The following is an 18520-nucleotide window of genomic DNA, read 5'->3' as shown; positions in this document are numbered from 1 at the left end:
GTCGTGTTTGAAGACCAAGTGGTTTTATCCTATTGCTGTGTTAGGTGGAAGCGCTGCTAGAACAGGCACACACACTGAACCAAGTAGCACAGTCCTGACGTCACTCCCACTGCCCCTGCAGTGTCACCACGGAAGGGTTGATTTTTTTCTTTATTTTTTTCTATTTAAATTCCCACAGGGAAAATCTTAAATCACTGTGTTCCAAAAATAAACAAACCACCCGGTACTGTACCGTATGTGACCCTGTGTCGTTTCTGATGTTAAGTTACATTTGTTCTGTGTTTTTGGGGGGGGGTTTTGCTCTTTGGATAGCCTAAATTAGTAGGCTATTTTTCACTGGCAGTTGATGCTTCATATCCATCACCCGGCTGATTTGTGTATTTTATATCATATGATTACCCTATGAGATTTGGAAAATAAAATATATATATTTTTAATATACTGTAACTCGTAAAACTCATGAGTCAGCAAAATATAATATAACATTTTTTTGTTATGCAAAAAAACATACAGACACTACAGACCAGTACAAGATAAACACAAACAAACGCAAGGACAAGACAAGACAAATAAGACATGTACAACAAGTAAGTAAGTAACATGTAAGACAAGGGCTACAGATACAGACAAGGGAGCCAAAAGCAAACGACAATAACAAAAGAAGCAACCGTTGGTCACGACTCACAACCCACCAGGCATAACATATCAATTAAATAATTGAACTGCCTCAAGAGCTTTGGACCAGTTGTCCACAGTGTCCGCTCTGGCGCCATTCATCTTGGCAGTAGAACACTCCAGTAAACAAATATCAGAAAAGCAATTAAGCCAATTTCTCTTCAAATTAATAGTCGGTTCAAACCAGTTTTTGAAAATTGTTTTATTAGCAGCACTAGCAGTTGAGGCAGCTAATAATATGCGTTTGTCCTGAAAGGTTAATGCGATATTTGGGCTATAACCAACGAGAAAGAGGACAGAGCTTTACCAACAATGGTTACTACAATCTCCTTAATACAATTCCAAAAACTTTTGATAGAGGGGCAATGCCAAAACATATGTAAATAGTCTCCTTTAACAGAAGAACAAATGGTACATAAGTCTGAATTAACTAATTGACATTTAAATCTACACTCAGGCGTAAAGTAAAATGTATGTAAAACGTATAATGAATAATCTGGTGAGCTGTATTTTTAGATGAGGAGAAAATAATATTCCAAACAGAAGGCCAATCCCAAACAAAATGCAATGCCTGAAAAATCCTTTCCCAACTGTTTGTGACTGTTTGGTTACAGAGATAAGTTCAGGTTGTGAGCTTGAGATAGAAAAACCACGAGGAGCCTGGAAGAGAATAATCATCTTTCAGGTCTTGAAAAGACCGGAGACATTGATTGTTAAAGATATCGCCTAAAACATGAACAAAAATTAAACGAAAATAAAATAATTTTGTTCATTATTTGTTCCATTACATTTAACATGGGTTTGGATAGAAAATACAATAAGTTGATGTACGGTTTATGCCACTGGTTCTCGACATGTGGGGACCACCTCGGGAACCCCCTTCAAGGGCCCCTGGGGGCCCCCACCCAGACCCCACTTTGAGAAGCACGTACCACTGAGGCAGATGTACTGTATAATGAATCAGGACTGGGCTAGTGATAAGATAAGTGTTGATGTTGGTATTCATGAGGTGTGCTGGCATGGTGTGATCCTGGGTTAAAGCCCTGATGTTACACTCTGGGATGATGAAACCTGCTGTAAAAAGCTTTGTTCTGTCTGTCCGCCGACACAGACACAGAGCTGCACGCAGTAATTAGCTGAGTCTGGTTGGAAGTCTCCAGTAGGTCAGGGTTATAAGGATAACCACGGCCCCATGCAGAACCCACAGGGAGAAGAACTGAAGCGCAGAAAACATGCTGGCCGATCATAGGTACTGCAGCGTTATTGCGGTCATCATGGCCACGGGGCCAGACACGCATGAGCAAGCAAAAAAAATGGTTTCGACCAATTGGCTGGACTCACGAGGTTGCACACGGGGTTGCACACGGGGTTGCGTACGGAGGTGACACTATACACAGTGCCTGCAAGACGCCGTCTAACGTGACAAAAAGGTTTTGTGCCAGGCACACCCAGAAGAGAAGATTTGTTTTAAAATAAATTGAAATTATATTAAAAACATTTATCGACATAAAAAAATAACAGATGTACAAAAAAGATGACGCAACTCTTTCCATGGCTCTGTCCATCCATTCATGTTTAATTGTTTCTATTAATGGCTGTGTACAGTATAAGGCTTTGTATTTAAGGCTGAAACATTAAATTAATCCATAGAGAGACTCATTATAGCCCGGCAGGAATTGTATTAGGCGAGTCGTAAGTGCCTGCAAGCTGATCTTCACACCGTACCGTGCAGAAAACAAATGGAAAACAACTTCCTCCACGGAGACCAAATAAAACCTCCAAGGTGTGCTTTGGAAAAGTGGGCGGCAGGCAGTGTTATGGAGAGTTGACATCAAGCTTATTATAGTTTTTGGCATTTATAGTTATTGTCATAGTTATAGTAGCTAGAGAGGAAGAGAGAGAGACACAGAAGCACAGAGGGAGGGCAGAGACGCGTCTCAGACCCCCTTCTGGCTCCCACACTGTGGAACAGTGTTGATTTCGTCGAAAAATGTCAGCTATGATGACTGAAACTTAGACAAAAGATATTGACAATTTCGTCAACAAATAAAAACTAGACTAAAATGTTAGGAAGGGACTAGTGGACAAGAGATCCAGTATAAGTCATTTTACACTTGATTGCATGCTGAAAATAGCAGATATACAAGCTCACAACGCGTCGCAGTGCAACACGTTGTGAGCTTGTAGATCTGCTATTTTCAGCAAGTGTAAAATCAGCCATTACGACAGCATCAAGGCCCGCCAAAATACATTTTAGTAGACTAAATCAACACTAAAACATTCCGGGTGACTAAAATGTGACTAAAACTAAGTGAAAACTATTCAAGAGACTGCTATGACTAAAACTAAAATCAACTGCCAAAAACAACACTGCTGTGGAACAAACTCCCGTCAGAGTTAGAACTGCAGAACTCACACACAACGTTCGGTCGCAATCAGAAGACCCATCTCTTCAGGCTCCATCCTTAGCCCAGAGCACTTGACCTGTAGCCTTGATTTTTTTTAACATAAGACTGCATTGCATGTCTTATGCAAAAGGTTAAGATGTAATTAAGATGGCATGCTATAATGTGGACACATGCCAGGTTCATTTGTTGACCTGACATACTATAGTTTGTATAGTTTCAATGTACACATTATTAATTGCTTGATATTATACTGTTTAGACTGATGATGTTGTTGTTTTCCTGTGATTCCTATAGTTTACTGCGGCACTACACTGCCTCTACACATTTAATGTGTGTGTGTTCACCTTGTTTATTTTTATTTTAAGTCGCTCTGTCGCTCTGATAAAGAGCATCTGCTAGATGACTAAATTCAGTAAATTGTGAATTGTAAATGGAGAGAGAGTGTGACACTGGGAAATACAGAGCAAAAAAGAAGAAGAAGAGAAATGTGTTTGGCAGGAAGGAGGAAAAACAACAGATGCCAAAAATGAGATAGAAGAGTGGAGGTGTGGATACGCCCCGGCAGGAGAGCGAGGGATGACGCAAGGAGAGGAGAGAGAGAGAGAGAGAGAGAGAGAGAGAGAGAGAGAGAGAGAGAGAGAGAGAGAGAGAGAGATGGTGAAATAGAATTAAGTCCCTCCAGACTCACCTAGCCAACTCCTGTTTAGGTAGACGGACACGAAGACTGGAGGAACGGTGAAGAAATCCACCACAGAGTTTACCTCCAGCCAGAACCACAGTTTATCATTGGCCGCAATGAACTGTGGGAAGAAACAGGGATGACATTTACAAAATATACGGTGGGCGGGCGGACAGAGATCATTAGAAACAATCATTAGCTGCAGCAGAAACCAGTTGAGAATATATATATTTCTGAGGGGCGATATCCCCTCCTATGTCCAGCTTTTGGTGTATGTGCATAAACGTCCTAACACAAACATTAAATCCCATTCACAATGAATGGACAATTTGGACAACATTGCGTAACACAAACATTGAAAACGAAGGTGAGGACGCAAATTCTGATTGGCCGTAATGAGATGATGTATGATGATGTACGATAAGATCAACCCTCACTTCACACGGGTGTGATTTTTAAGTAAAGACCTGAGGACCAAAGGCCAAAATATGTGCGAGTTGCGACAACCTTGTCAAAAGGTTTTGGCCACATCCAGAATCAAGAGTTTTTCTGCGATTTATTTTTTAAATCACTTTAACCTTGACGTGTGTGTAAAGTTTTAAGTATAACCACTTCTTCAGACACCACTGGATATATATATTTTTTTATTCATAATCATGATTAATCACAAAAAGAAAGAAGAAAAATAAACGTCAAGTTGTTTGACGGCCCTGATGCAGTATATTTACAGTTATTCAGAAATTATCATAATTCCATAATTCATTCCCTGAGCTCCCGCCCTGACACACACATCAACCACACACACACCTCATCCGTTGACTCGCTGAGTCATGCGCGTGTGTCGGATGCTGTAAGCAGCTTAAGTCAACTTCATGCCTCGTCGTACACAGGGCGGTGTTTACGACGATCTGAAAGCCCACGTCACGTCGCGGATCCGTCGCGTCATGAGCTTGTAGATCGACCGTTCACGCGCCGCACGACACCGTCGTACGATGTTGTACGAATGGGGCTTTACTTTGTATGAGTTGATGTGTTCATTCATTCAGGATACACTGCACTGGATACTGCTGCTGCTGATGGGGCATGAGCAGCTATGCCAGCAACATGGTTTAAATGTGTCATCTCTGTTGGGTGGAAACGCGTCACATTGTGAGCTTGTACATTGGCTATTTACACTACTTTTGTGAAACGCAAATGGTATGACGAAGTAGGGCATTTATGGTTTCTGCCCGGCAGCAACGTCGTGCATCGGTGTATTATTGACCAAATGTAGCGTGTGCGCACGTGTGTGTGTTTGTGCGCGCGTGCGTGCGTGCGAATTACTACTGTATACTTGTCTTGTGAGGGCCTTAATGTCCCCATACGTATAATAGAATTGGACAAATAGATGTTGTGAGAACCATTTTTCTGGTCCTTAGGTGAAAAAGGAAAAAACTCCCATTAATAAATGCTTCAACTGCATTTGAAGACCCTCAATTGGCCTTCTACTACCTTTTCTACTACCTTTGCACAATCATCTGGGTTTAATAGAGTCGGTCGGCAACCGGAGACCAAAGTAATATTTTGCGCCGCCTAAACTTATTTCTTTCTAACATTATCCACAGTAAAACAAATACAATAATACAAGAACCGCTGGGGGGCGAGCAGTCCGTAGGGGGGGGAAATGGGGGAAAGTTTTGGGGCGAGCCTTTTGGTTGCCTGTGTGTGTATTCTTTTCTTGCACACTTACCCGCAGTCCAAAGTAGAGCAGGAAGAAGACGTTGAAGGCCATATCTATCTGTAGCGTGAAGTCGTGGTAGAAGTTCTGACAGGATTCTATAGGACTGTGGACAGAGAGACAGACACAACCATCACAATCTGACAGGATTCTATAGGACTGTGGACAGAGAGACAGACACAACCATCACAATCTGACAGGATTCTATAGGACTGTGGACAGAGAGACAGACAACCACCACAATCTGACAGGATTCTATAGGACTGTGGACAGAGAGACAGACACACCCATCACAATCTGACAGGATTCTATAGGACTGTGGACAGAGAGACAGACACAACCATCACAATCTGACAGGATTCTATAGGACTGTGGACAGAGAGACAGACACAACCATCACAATCTGACAGGATTCTATAGGACTATGGACAGAGAGACAGACAACCACCACAATCTGACAGGATTCTATAGGACTATGGACAGAGAGACAGACAACCACCACAATCTGACAGGATTCTATAGGACTGTGGACATAGAGACAGACACAACCATCACAATCTGACAGGATTATATAGGACTATGGACAGAGAGACAGACACAACCATCACAATCTGACAGGATTCTATAGCCATATATATACATGGATAAAGGGGTTAAAATTATTGTGATGCTGTATTAACAGATTTATCTGGTGACCCCCTGGAATTCACCCAAGGGAACCACTTTGAGAACCACTGTTTTAAAGGATATCGTCTGGATGAGGTTTTTGCATTGAACCGAAAGCAATAATATTTCAGTTATTTACAACCAATTTAATTTGAATAAGCCCAAAGGAACTATAGCTATGCAATACAATATACACTTCAGATTGTAGAGGCGGGTATTGCAACGGGAAAAAATGTATTAGTTCACTTCACCGTGTTCAAAGTGTACGCAGATGGTCGTAGCATAGCATTGATTAGCCATTATTGTCCCAGAGGGATAGTTGGTTTTCACAGTCTGCTCAACATGGAGCACATATACTGTACATTAAGAACAGTATAGCCTACAACATACAGTAAGTACATAGAATCTTCAGGGCCTACTTTCTAACACAAAAACAACACATCAGCGAGGTGGTTTGTTTGAAGGTAGGAAAGTGATTTTGTTTGGTTAAAAACTTAAAATACGTGTTAAATAGCTCTATATTCTGATAGTAGGCCTACTCATTGCTCTCCATGTCCCTCCAGCTCTTTATTAAACAGAAAATGCATTTTCAGGTCGGGACACCAATTGTATCCAATCAGGATTGCGAACTCATACAGGATTACAGGATTGTAGCAAGTGCGATTAGAAGTAATGCCACAAATAAATGAGCAGACAACATTTGGAACTGGAACACAATAAAATTGAAGGTGATACATGGGTATTCTCTCCTGATTGGCTGAAAATGTGTCACCCGATGTGAACCGTATAATATTGTCTCTGTTGAGTAGAAACCCCATACTATACTGTATGTCCAAAACTGTTACTTTTCAGTATTCCAATTCAAAAATAGCAGATCAACAACAATCTCCTTTCAAGTTGCTACGGTTGATGCTTTTAGTAGTAGGGCGTTAATTTACAAAAAAAACAAAAACAAAACATAATAGACCTATTTGACTATAATTATGTCCACATCATTCAGCCTCCACAAAGCACTCATGTACAGTATATTCCCAGTGGCATTTCCACAGACATTCCCCAACCTGGAGAAGACTTCGTTCTCACACAGGGTGATGACACGGGGGACTAAAAAACTACCTACCTCAAAAACACAAGATACAATACAGTACAATGTCGCTGCCCAGAGAGCAAAACAAAACATAATAGACCTATTTGACTATAATTATGTCCACACCATTCAGCCTCCACAAAGCACTCATGTATAGTATATTCCCAGTGGCATTTCCACAGACATTCCCCAACCTGGAGAAGACTTCGTTCTCACACAGGGTGATGACACGGGGGACTATTGCTCCTTCCAATTAACAAAGTGCCGTACCGTGGCTGCACCTTTTACACAGATGATGACAAATGAGCCGTGATGCGTCCATTCTGTCACATAATCCATCTCAGCGGTCACACCGGTGATGATGAAACCATTACCTAACGGATGATGCTCTCTCTCTCTCTCTCGACAAAGCAATAACAGCCAACGACACGAACGTGCCACAGCATTCTTCATACCGTGGCTCATGCATTGAATTCCCTGCATGAGTAATGAGGCCAATCGCACAGTGGGATGAACATCAAATGATGGCTACGCTATAGCGGTATGGAGGACGAAAAGGGCAGAATGGCAGGTGAAATGGGCACCGGTCCGTTTAAAGCCATTGAACAGTGACAAGTCCCCATACTGTATGTTCAAATCACACCGGGGAGACCATCTGACAAAATCCAAGAAAGGAGGGGGGGAGGGTATATCTAAAAAAGCCATCTAAAAAGCATCAGAGGTGAGGATCATCCAAAGATATATCTCTGTTATGTTACGATATAGGATACGTGGTTAGAATAAAAGGGGGTTTCATACCAAAAGCAGTTTATCTTGCATAGATAGAGTAATGGCCCCATATACAACTTAATATGTCTTACAGTTGAGTTCTGGCCAGCTGCCCAACATAATATGGGGGTGGCATGATGGTGTAGAATAGATGTATGTGGCCCAGTGGCCAATGAGGCGTCTACATTTTTATGGTTCATCTTACGACCGAATGAGAAAACACGTTGGCGTGGTGGAGGATAACGTTAGCATAGCACCACAGTGGAGGATGACCTTTGTTACAGCACTGTGCTGATTCATGAAGTCGAACAGTATATTCATGATGTCCAGACGAGTGGTGTGATTTTCAACGTGGAAACGTAGCACATCTACAAGCTTAAAAACGAAACGTTCTTTTGACCCCAAGGGTTAACTGGGAACAGGGAGGAACTCCTTATATGGTCAGCACACTCTATTGTAGGGAGGATTATCACAACAAAACAAAAAAGAAGTGATATTTGAATTAAGTGAAATCATTGAATATACCTTTAATACTGTACTGTAATAAAATGCATAATAACAAAAATAATTATATATGTGTGCGTGCGTGCATATGTGTGTGTGCGTGTGTGTGTGTGTGTGTGTGTGTGTGTGTGTGTGTGTGTGTGCACACACGTGCGTGTCATACGAGGGATGCCAGGTTGAAAGAAGGTGAGCCTCTTTGGCTTGTTTCCAGGATGATTAGTGTGGGGGCCGGTTATGGATTTGAATGATTCCATTTCGTTAAAAGGCATTTTCTCATAAAGCCCCATCAGGCTGTTGACAGAGGTTAAATCGCCCGTGACCTTATCCACGGACTTAACATTGATCAGGCCTCCAGCAGTCAATTATTTACTCGCCACTTGCATGTACGTACAATTCAATGCACACAAGCTAAATGGCGTGTTGGGAGTGAGGCCGCTATGAATCACACAGCTCTGAATGCACCATACACACTCGACTGATTAAACGCAGTGGGCGGAATAACTGTACTCACATTTCGTCTCCGTCGGTCGGGTGAAAAACTCACATGTCCAAAACTGTTACTTTTCAGGATTCAAATAAATCAATCAACACGTCGATTCGCGCCACGCTTAAAGCTGCCCATCAGGTTTCCTCCAAAACCATTTAACCCATTCTGGGCGGGAACCCCTTTTGGTGTTTTAAGCATCATGTTATCCTTTAGCTATTGAAAAATAGCAGATCTACAAGCTTGTAGATCTGCTATTTTTGAAAAATCGTGAAAATGTGGCACAAATCTTTGAATATTATGCTATCACAGTGAACGTTTTTAACTCAAATCTTTGCTTCTGGGGGGGGGGGGGGGGGTCCCTCCCTGGAACAACATATTTTCAAATGGGGGTTGGCAGCCAATTCAATATATTTTTTGGGGTCCTTCACATGATACTGTATATTGAGCACCACTGACATAGAAACATAGGTTTTTCAGAAAACTAGAAGACGTTTTTAGAATCTGGTCTCAGGTCTAAATAGGTTAAGTCTTTTTGTTCACAGACTTTGGAAGAAAGCGAGTTGATTATATAATTGATTCTCAAACCTTTACCCACTTCAACCCCAGGTTACTGTAAGCTTAGACACCAAGATATTTATGAGGAGGGACTCCGGGTCAACCACTTAAGAGTTGGGTGGTTACATTTCTCCCAGACCCACAGTTTGATGTGCATTAAAAATGTATCTCTCGGATCATAATATCCACTGTACAATCCTATGTTCATTTAACCCTATATGATGCCAGTACATCACAGGGACTTTCAACAATCTACGCGTCGCTTCGCCACCGCGCTTAGAGCTAGCGGATCTGCTACTTTTGCTTGTGTGTGACACTGTATGATCAAGTAGGACGTAAATTTACAAATAAACACAAAACATTGGAATATGGAGATAATAGTTTTCTGCCCACAGCAACGACATGCACCTCCTATCAGGTTTTCACCAACCATTCAAAGATGTAAGTCTTTTATTTCCCACAGACCTTGAGAATCAAGATGGATTTATTTTTTTAACTTTTCATACAAGTGCAAGTGGCGAAAAGAGAGTAGAAAAAGAAGAGACTGTCTTGTGTGGTTCCCTGTGCTGCTTTTTCCCTCACACTGTCTGTGTAGTTCCCTGTGCTGCTTTTTCCCTCACACTGTCTGAGCAAATTCTTTCTGTTTATACAGCCTCAAGAAGAACGCCATTCAGTAAAAACCAAAGGAGACACCATTACCATCGCCCTCATTTGAGGCGCCTCGCAGGCGCACACAGCTTCAAAATGTGTTATACCAGCTTTATTGTTCACTTTTAGTTAATCCACAAACTCTAGCATCCCTATTATGGGGAGAACATTTGGCCCCCAAAAATGTATAGCCAATCTACAACGTGCCCCGCTGCTTCCAGATTGGCAATTTTTGCCGAAGACATTTTGGTGTGGAGGGGAAATATTAGCGGACCTATAGTACAGAGCCCTGGGGTACCCAGGTCAACCCAAGAGACCTATAGTACAGAGCCCTGGGGTACCCAGGTCAACCCAAGTATATCTTCTCTGTTACGTTGCAGGATTCAAATTCAAGATCTGCTACTTCCCAATGAATTTCCAAAACATGTAACCCAATGTCCAGGCCTACTGTATATAACAATCAATCATTCAGTGCAATAATGAGTCTCTTATATGCGAAATGCCCAAAGACAGGCAGTGTAGCAACAATAAAGCATAGAATATAGAATTCTCTAATTCTATTCCAAATTTTGTGCCAAATGTTTTGCTACACCACCTGTTATTTCTGTCACCTACTGGTACACATTAGGCTGCAATCGCGCTGCCCATTTGGCGAACCACGACTTATGTCAATGGGAATTTTATCTTTTTGTAGGACAAAAATAGCCGATTTGCTCGTCTGCATATGACGTAAATTCTCCATTCATTGTCAATGGCATATAATGTTTGTGTTTAGGACAAAATAGCCGATTTGCTCGTCTACATATGACGTAAACTCTAAATTCATTGTCAATGGCATTTAATGTTTGGGTTAGGACAAAAATCTACACAAAAAACTACCTACCTCAAAAACACAAGATACAATACAGTACAATGTCGCTGCCCAGAGAGCGGCGCTCGGTTCCAACAGCAGTGTCGGTGAAAATCTTTGCTATAAAACTATTATTATTAAAACTATTATTTATTAAGTATTTACTGTATAAGAAGATAGTATGAGTCACTGTAATATAAAATAACTATACAGGACCTGTGTGCGCATGGAGCCATGACTCGACACACACACACACACACACACACACACACACACACACACACACACACACACACACACACACACACACACACACACACACACACACACACACACACACACACACACACACACACACACACACACCAGCTCGTCTCTTTTGGAACATTAGCATTGTTTATGCCTCAGAGATATAAACGTATGAATAGGCATACAGTAATTAAGTCTATATATAGACACGGGCGCCCTACTTCCACAATGTTCACAGTCACCTACTTTTCAGGGGGGACCCGATGGCACTTATCGCCATGGAAACCAATGCAGGAACACAAACACGTCACAGCTGAGAACCCCCCCTCCCCCGGTTTGATTACTTGAAATGGCTTCTCTGTAAGCCAGTTGATCTCAAAACTTTTTCATGTCAAGGAGCCCCACGTTTTTATGATTTTTTTGGTACTGTATCTGTACATTATGTTGCTATGGATAACAAGTTGCTGCTACTGTAGATGTGCAGTCTGTGAACAACCGTTGGCAGGTTTCGTGAGAAAAAACATACAGGTCTGTTAAAACCGTGAAAACAAGCCCAAAATAGCAAAAAACTCTCTCTCTCTCTCTCTCTCATACTGTAAGTGGGTGAAACATGAAGGGGAAATATATTGTATATAACAAAGAGTGGAGGAAAGTGAGTTGATTAAAGCAACTTGATTCTCAAACCTTTACCCACTTCAACCCCAGGTTACTGTAAGCTTAGACGCCAAGATATTTATGTAGAGCGATAACGGAAACGCCCTGAGGGACTCCGGTCGACCACTTACAGGGTCGGGTGGTTACATTTCTAAGAGCCACAGTTTTATGTGCATTACAAATGTATCTCTCGGACCATAATACACTGTACAAACCTACATAATGGAACCACATGACTCAAGTACACCCCCTGGACATGACGCTAGTACATCGCAGGGACTTAGCCCCAATACAACCCTTGATGCTGAGTGCCAAGCGAGGAACAAGCTAACGACGTGGTCGCCAAATAATCGCCTCCCATCCATTTCCTCGTTGGAGAATTTTCTACATAGACTTGCCAAGACTTGCCAAGCTTCCGCGTGCGTGACGGAAGTTACGGAAGGAACGTTATTTTTCCACCAGCACAGCGGTCGATATTAAGACAAAGGGGTTGATCCCCTGGTTTCAATGTCACTTCACACGGTGCTGCGATCACATGGGATCCCCATGAGCACATGCTGCCCAGTGTCCAGCAGAAAATAGATCTGCTGCCCTCAGCTCTCGTTACTCCTTAAGCCCTGGGCATGACCTGGAGTTACACAGAGAGAGAGAGAGAGAGAGAGAGAGAGAGAGAGAGAGAGATGGTTCCCAAAGGTATTGGAGAGCATTTGTCTTCTCTCTTTCCTTGGTCACATATAGCAGCACACAGGTTTGGTTCTAGGTCACATACGTACCGTATGTGGTTCTCGACCTCTTCTGGATCAGGGCCCAATCTCAGAAGCAGCACTATGACTCACTTATCGTCGCTGTCGGGCAGAAACCTCTTATCTCCGTATTCTAACTTTTTTGAGTGCCCCCCCCCCCCCCCCCCCCCCGTTGGCTCTTTCTTGGTTCCAATTAGCCACGACTACCTTCCGATGATTACGGGGGCCCTGGGTAAGGCAACCCAGCCTGGCGGAGACTACAGTTTTCTAAATATTTCTAAGATTATCCAGTTAAAACACTTTGACTACAGAACCCGAGTTACTTTAGTTAATCAATTGTAGAACACTTCCCCTGCGGTTCGCGAGTTGCCCGAGTTATGTTTTCATTGTTTAATCCACGTTTTTAATCAGTTTTAAGTCATACAAGCAATCCACCAGACTGCAGAATGGGATATGAGACACGTTTCTTTTTTTTTGTGGCTTTCGCCTTTATTTTTTTAAATATTGTTTATGGAGGGATAGACAGTAGGCTGACAGGAAATGGGGAGAGAGATTGGGTGTGACATGCAGTAAAGGCCGTCGGGATCGGGAGTCGAACCCACGGCACACTGCCAGACTGGATTACCAGCCATGGTGCCTGGACCGCTGGACCATGGCCCAGGCCATGAGACGCGTTTTGATGACATCGCAAAAAGGTCCGTCGCTCTGGTGTGCAAAGGGTTATGGGAAATTGAGTCCCTATTGTTTACAATGGGGAAGGTGCCGCACAGTGCGTGGCTTCCTCGTTCAGTCTGGTGTTGTGATCGCCACTTTGGAAATTTGAAAATAATATTTCAACACTACAACATTTTAAAGTGGATTTTCATGACAAGCAACTCAGCTGTCGGTGCAGTGGCTGTTCAAAGTTAACTTTAAACTTAGGCAGGGAAGCCTGAAAGACGATCCATCTCACAATGTAATGAATCTGTTAAAGGTATCTTCAGTGATTTCACTTAATTCAAATATCTTTTTATTTTTCTAATTATTTGATAATACTCCCTGACCATAAGGAGTTCCTCCCTGTCCCCAGTTAACCCCTGGGGTAAAAAAAAACATAGGTTTTGTTTTTGGCTAGAGGGCCCAGCCTTCATCCAATCAGGATAGAGGGGGGCCTTCCTCCAGTCATGATCGAGCGGGGGCGGGCCTTGGTGCATGTCCTGTTGGCCTGTTGCGCCCCCTCCCCCCCCAAATCACCCAAAGCATTAAATGCTCCTTTAAGTAATAATAACTAGAAACTAGAACTGCACTCGACAGAGTGCCTACTTACTTGTTGCCTACTAGTGAAATTTGAAATATTGAATTATTAGGTTTAGCTATGTGCTACGTAGTACGTACTGTACATAGTTTTTGGAGGTAAAACAGTAGTATTGTGAAGTATGGTAAAAGTCGATGGTGACGTATATGTCGATCAGTGTCGGGTGGATTAAAGGAAATGCCTCTATGTATATGTAATTTGTAAGTTGATTAGCGGTATACTGTGGTTACTTTGCGTATGCCCCGTTTGATGCGTATGTATCGTAGCAGCATATGACGTCAGGGTATAACTGGTACAACTAGCTCTCAATGATGACGTAATAAAGATGTGGATTAAAGGACCCAATGCCAGGGTGTAACTGGTTTTCGATGGTGACGTAATGACGATATGTTTTAGTGTCGGGAGGATTAAAGGTAATGCCCCTATGTATACATGTATGTAATCTGACACCACTGCCATATCAAGCACAAGTAGTCATTACATCATACGCTGGCATGGCGCATACACATCAAACGGCGACATACGCGGGCGAAAACTATTACTTGCGCGCTCTGCTTGCGCAAGTAAATACTGTTCCTGAAGAAACCGTGTGGGCTCGAGTAGCTCTCTACTCCATGATGATTTATTGACCCACACGACGCCACAGCCCGCCTCCCTCTGTCGTCCTATTGGTTGACCCACATGACGTCACAGCCCGCCTCTCTCTGTCATCCTATTGGTTGACTTCACAGCCCAGAGGGCAAACGGCCCCATGAATAATTACGATAACAGTGGACTTGCTACAATAATAATAACTAGAAAAGTCGCAATTTTGAAAAATTGCAAAGTGTGGTTGCCGCAGTCACTTACATAGGCCCCTCCCACTAATATTGTCAGCCAATTACAATGTCACGTCTGTTGTTTTGTGCCTGGGTCGATGTTTTCCATTTTTTAGACCTGTCTTGGTTGATTCAGATCTGGAATTCTGTAACGCTTGAATAATTGGTATTTTGACCCTTTGCTACAACCTCTGTCCAATTTTCCTTGGCTCCTTGACTCTCTTGAAAAGTAATTAGAACATTTCTATAACGCTTGAATAGTTTGGTCTTCTTGCCCTGCAAGGGAATTTATGTCTTTATAAACGATTGTAAAACATAGATTGGTTACGTAACCAACAACAGCCAATTAGCTACTACAAACGTTATGCAAAGCTTGGCCAATCACAGCGGAAGTTAGGTAGGTTACTCCGGAAGAAAAATAATAAAGTGTGACAATAACTATAGTCTGCAACCACACTAACTAATAATAATAATTTGCAGCCGAGATGTTCCTTTTTACTGAGGCCAAGTTTATAATGACAAGTGAATACATTAAATATGGTTCTAGGACACATTATAGAACATGTATAGATGGTTCTAGGTCACATATAGAACACAGGGATCTAGGCCAGATGGCAATTGCCAGAAGATTCAGGGGCTTCAACACAGAACTGTGCTCATCCTGATTGACACACACACACACACACACACACACACACACACACACACACACACACACACACACACACACACACACACACACACACACACACACACACACACACACACACACACACACACACACACACACACACACACACACACACACACACACACACACACACACACACACACACACACACACACACACACACACGGAACGTTACGCAAGTCAAGCAGTTGCCGGTTGGATTCCAACTGGCGGAACCTTCCGTCAGAAGCAGGAAATTTGTTAATATATATATATATATATATATATATATATATATATATATATATATATATATATATATATATATATACACACACAAGCACCTGACGAAGCCAAACGGCGAAACACGTCGTTCAATAAAAAATGAAGCATAAATAATCTTGTCTTGTTGAGTGTGCGGTCCCTTCCTTTCCCTGGGGAAGTTCTCTTTGGCCTGCATATATATATATATATATATATATATATATATATATATATATACTTTTTCCACCAGTGCACCAGTGCCTCTAGTCCTCAGTGATAACCCTCTACATCAGCCTGTGTTTGACCTTAATGTTCCATCTCCTGGAGCAAAGAGAAAGGTTGATTTACCAGGAAATAACAACAACAACAACAACAATAGAGGGTATGCGCGTGACATCATCAACATACCCAGAAGTTACGCGGGAAAGCCTACTGAGTGGCAAAAACCCTACTTTCTGGTCTCAATTTGGCCACCATTGGGTCACATCTTGGTTCCATTTTATTTCTCGCTGCTTGTGGGCACCATAGACTGTAAAGGTGGGTACGGAAAATAGTATTCCGCCATCCACCACTAGGTGGGGCTGCGATAGTTCATGAATGTGCAGCCGGTAGGAGGGGGGGTCTGTCAGGAGAAAAGCAGGGCAGGTTGGCACATCGGTGATTGATTCAGGTCACGGCACCATTACTAAAATAAGAGTGAGTGGCGGCACGTGCAAGGGCAATACACACATAAAACCTCCCCGTGTAGGGGAGCTAAAAATACCCCCTTTCCATTTATATTCCCCATAAAGCACTCTAAATACGGGTCATTCACAGAATAATCACAAACACATTGCACTCTCACCAAAAATGCTATGGAGACTGTAAATAGAAACAACATACTGTTGCTCTTATCTATTTTGAAATGTATATTCTTCAAATGCCCTTTTTGTAATCGGTTTCCTTTTGCACTTTATTTTGTTGTCATCCTGTCCAGTGTTATTTTATAGACTCTCTCCTGGCTGCTACACTCCCTCTGCCAACCTGGTTAGAGCAACGGACTGACCTCATGCTTCCTTAAATGCATGAGGAGTCCAAGCTTCTTCTTTTCACCTGAAAGGGGGGGAGTTTGCCCAGTTGGACATAGCGTGGGGAAGGAACACGTTATTCCAACCAGTTCCTTTCCCCTCCATCAGGCGCCCCAGCTGGCCAGGGGGTGGCAGTTTAGAGACCAGGATTGTTGCATGTTTTTTGTGAGGGAACCTACCCTAGGGGACGCGGGGAGAACATGCAAACTCCACACAGAAAGGACCTTTCGCTAACCCCACCCAGGGTATGGGCACTGATGACGTGGAGGAGAGAACACGCCCCCAGCGTCCCCAGCAGAAATCGAAACCAGGACCTTCTAACGGCAGCGCTATACCGACTGCGCCGCCGTGCACTTTGTTTCAATGCTTTTAATGTTTTGTTTATAGCGTTATGAACTGCGCTTGTTGAAATGACCATACGTTTTGTACATAAGGGGAATTTTACTGTCTCCTTTTGTCGAGGTTTTAACTTGAATGAATCAGTTTCGTACAAGTAATTTCTGCAAGAGAATTTTTTTTACCTGACAATCTTTCTTTGTTACTAGCTATGCACAAGCTACCATGTTAGCAAGGCCAAAACGACACACCACATCACTTCTGCCTTTCAACCAAAAAACCAATTAAGATATAAAAAGCTGAAGTTATTCGCTGGTGTGCAGCAGGCAAAGCTCAAAGCTGGCATTCCTTATCAGAAAACCGATTAAGGTTCGCAAAGCCAGTGGACGCCTGAGCTGGCATGTTCTATCCGTCTTTTAACTCATGCGGTCGTTGCCAAGATTGCCTCTCAAATATCATAGCCAAGCACAATTTGTTATGCCCAGCTGATAAGGAATGGCCGTTGTTTCTTAGTGTGGCATTAGAGGAAGAACACAAACCTGCAGCTCATATTCAACGTACAATTCAAATTCAGCCGATTACATTTAGGACAAGGCGAGTAAACAAAAGACCATTTGAATGCAAGGAACGTCTTGTCATTTTGTGACGAAATGTCAGTGTGCCAGGAAAGAAAAGTCTGCCCTACTACAGTGGCAGGCAAGAGGCAGCAATACTATCTGTCTGGGCAAATTTCCCACACGCTATATGTCCAAATTGAGAATCGACCCACATCTGAAGAAGGCTTTATATCCATGTTGAGAGTGAAGGACAGGCAGAGCTCCTGTTCTATAAAAGAGCTTGTTTATCCTTCTTCAAAAAGGGAGCTTGCTCTCTTCCCTACTCCTCGGTATGAATGATAATTGTTTGGTTATTGTCTTGTCTATATTTAACTTTGCTTTGTTCCAACACCTGTTTGAACTTGAATATGCTCTCTGTTTAGTTTTTAGTTTCCTTTTGGCGTTTGTTTTCATTTGCCACCTGTCACAAACTGTTGTTTTTATTGTCTGCAAAAAACAATAAAGAGATATACTGTATATATATTTTTTACACCTTTTAATGAACTACTGCAACTGTCCGGATGCTGCCTGCACAAAACGATTACACAAAGCATTTCAATCCGCACCTCCTACTGTGCATTAAATTACACACAGTTCCCTTCAGATGACTTGATCCACGAGTAGTTTGTCACATTGAATTTCTGACTCCAAGTTGGTTGAAAAGCTGTGCCAATACAGTTCAGAATGTCTTGTACAGTAAAGGCAAATTAAGAATTTCCCGCTGTCATCAGGGAATGAGTGAAGGCTATGCACTGCAGTAACTTGAGCATGCGTTTCACGTGCCG

The 18520-nt window shown here is 42.4% G+C and overlaps 1 protein-coding gene across 1 annotated transcript in view; it reads right to left on the bottom strand.

Annotated features, from left to right (window-relative positions):
* The window catches only part of LOC306931232 (calcium-activated potassium channel subunit alpha-1-like), a 247320-nt gene that overhangs the window by 97085 nt on the left and 131715 nt on the right, over positions 1 to 18520 (bottom strand). The window contains 2 exon segments of the mRNA XM_079512515.1: positions 3772 to 3883; positions 5492 to 5585. Of these exon segments, the coding sequence (XP_079368641.1) occupies positions 3772 to 3883; positions 5492 to 5585 (206 nt within the window).

Source organism: Electrona antarctica (assembly GCF_951216825.1).
Source record: "Electrona antarctica genome assembly, chromosome: 10".
NCBI classification, from domain to species: domain Eukaryota; kingdom Metazoa; phylum Chordata; class Actinopteri; order Myctophiformes; family Myctophidae; genus Electrona; species Electrona antarctica.
Note: the sequence above shows the minus strand (reverse complement) of the source record. Positions and strands in the feature narration are given on the sequence as shown.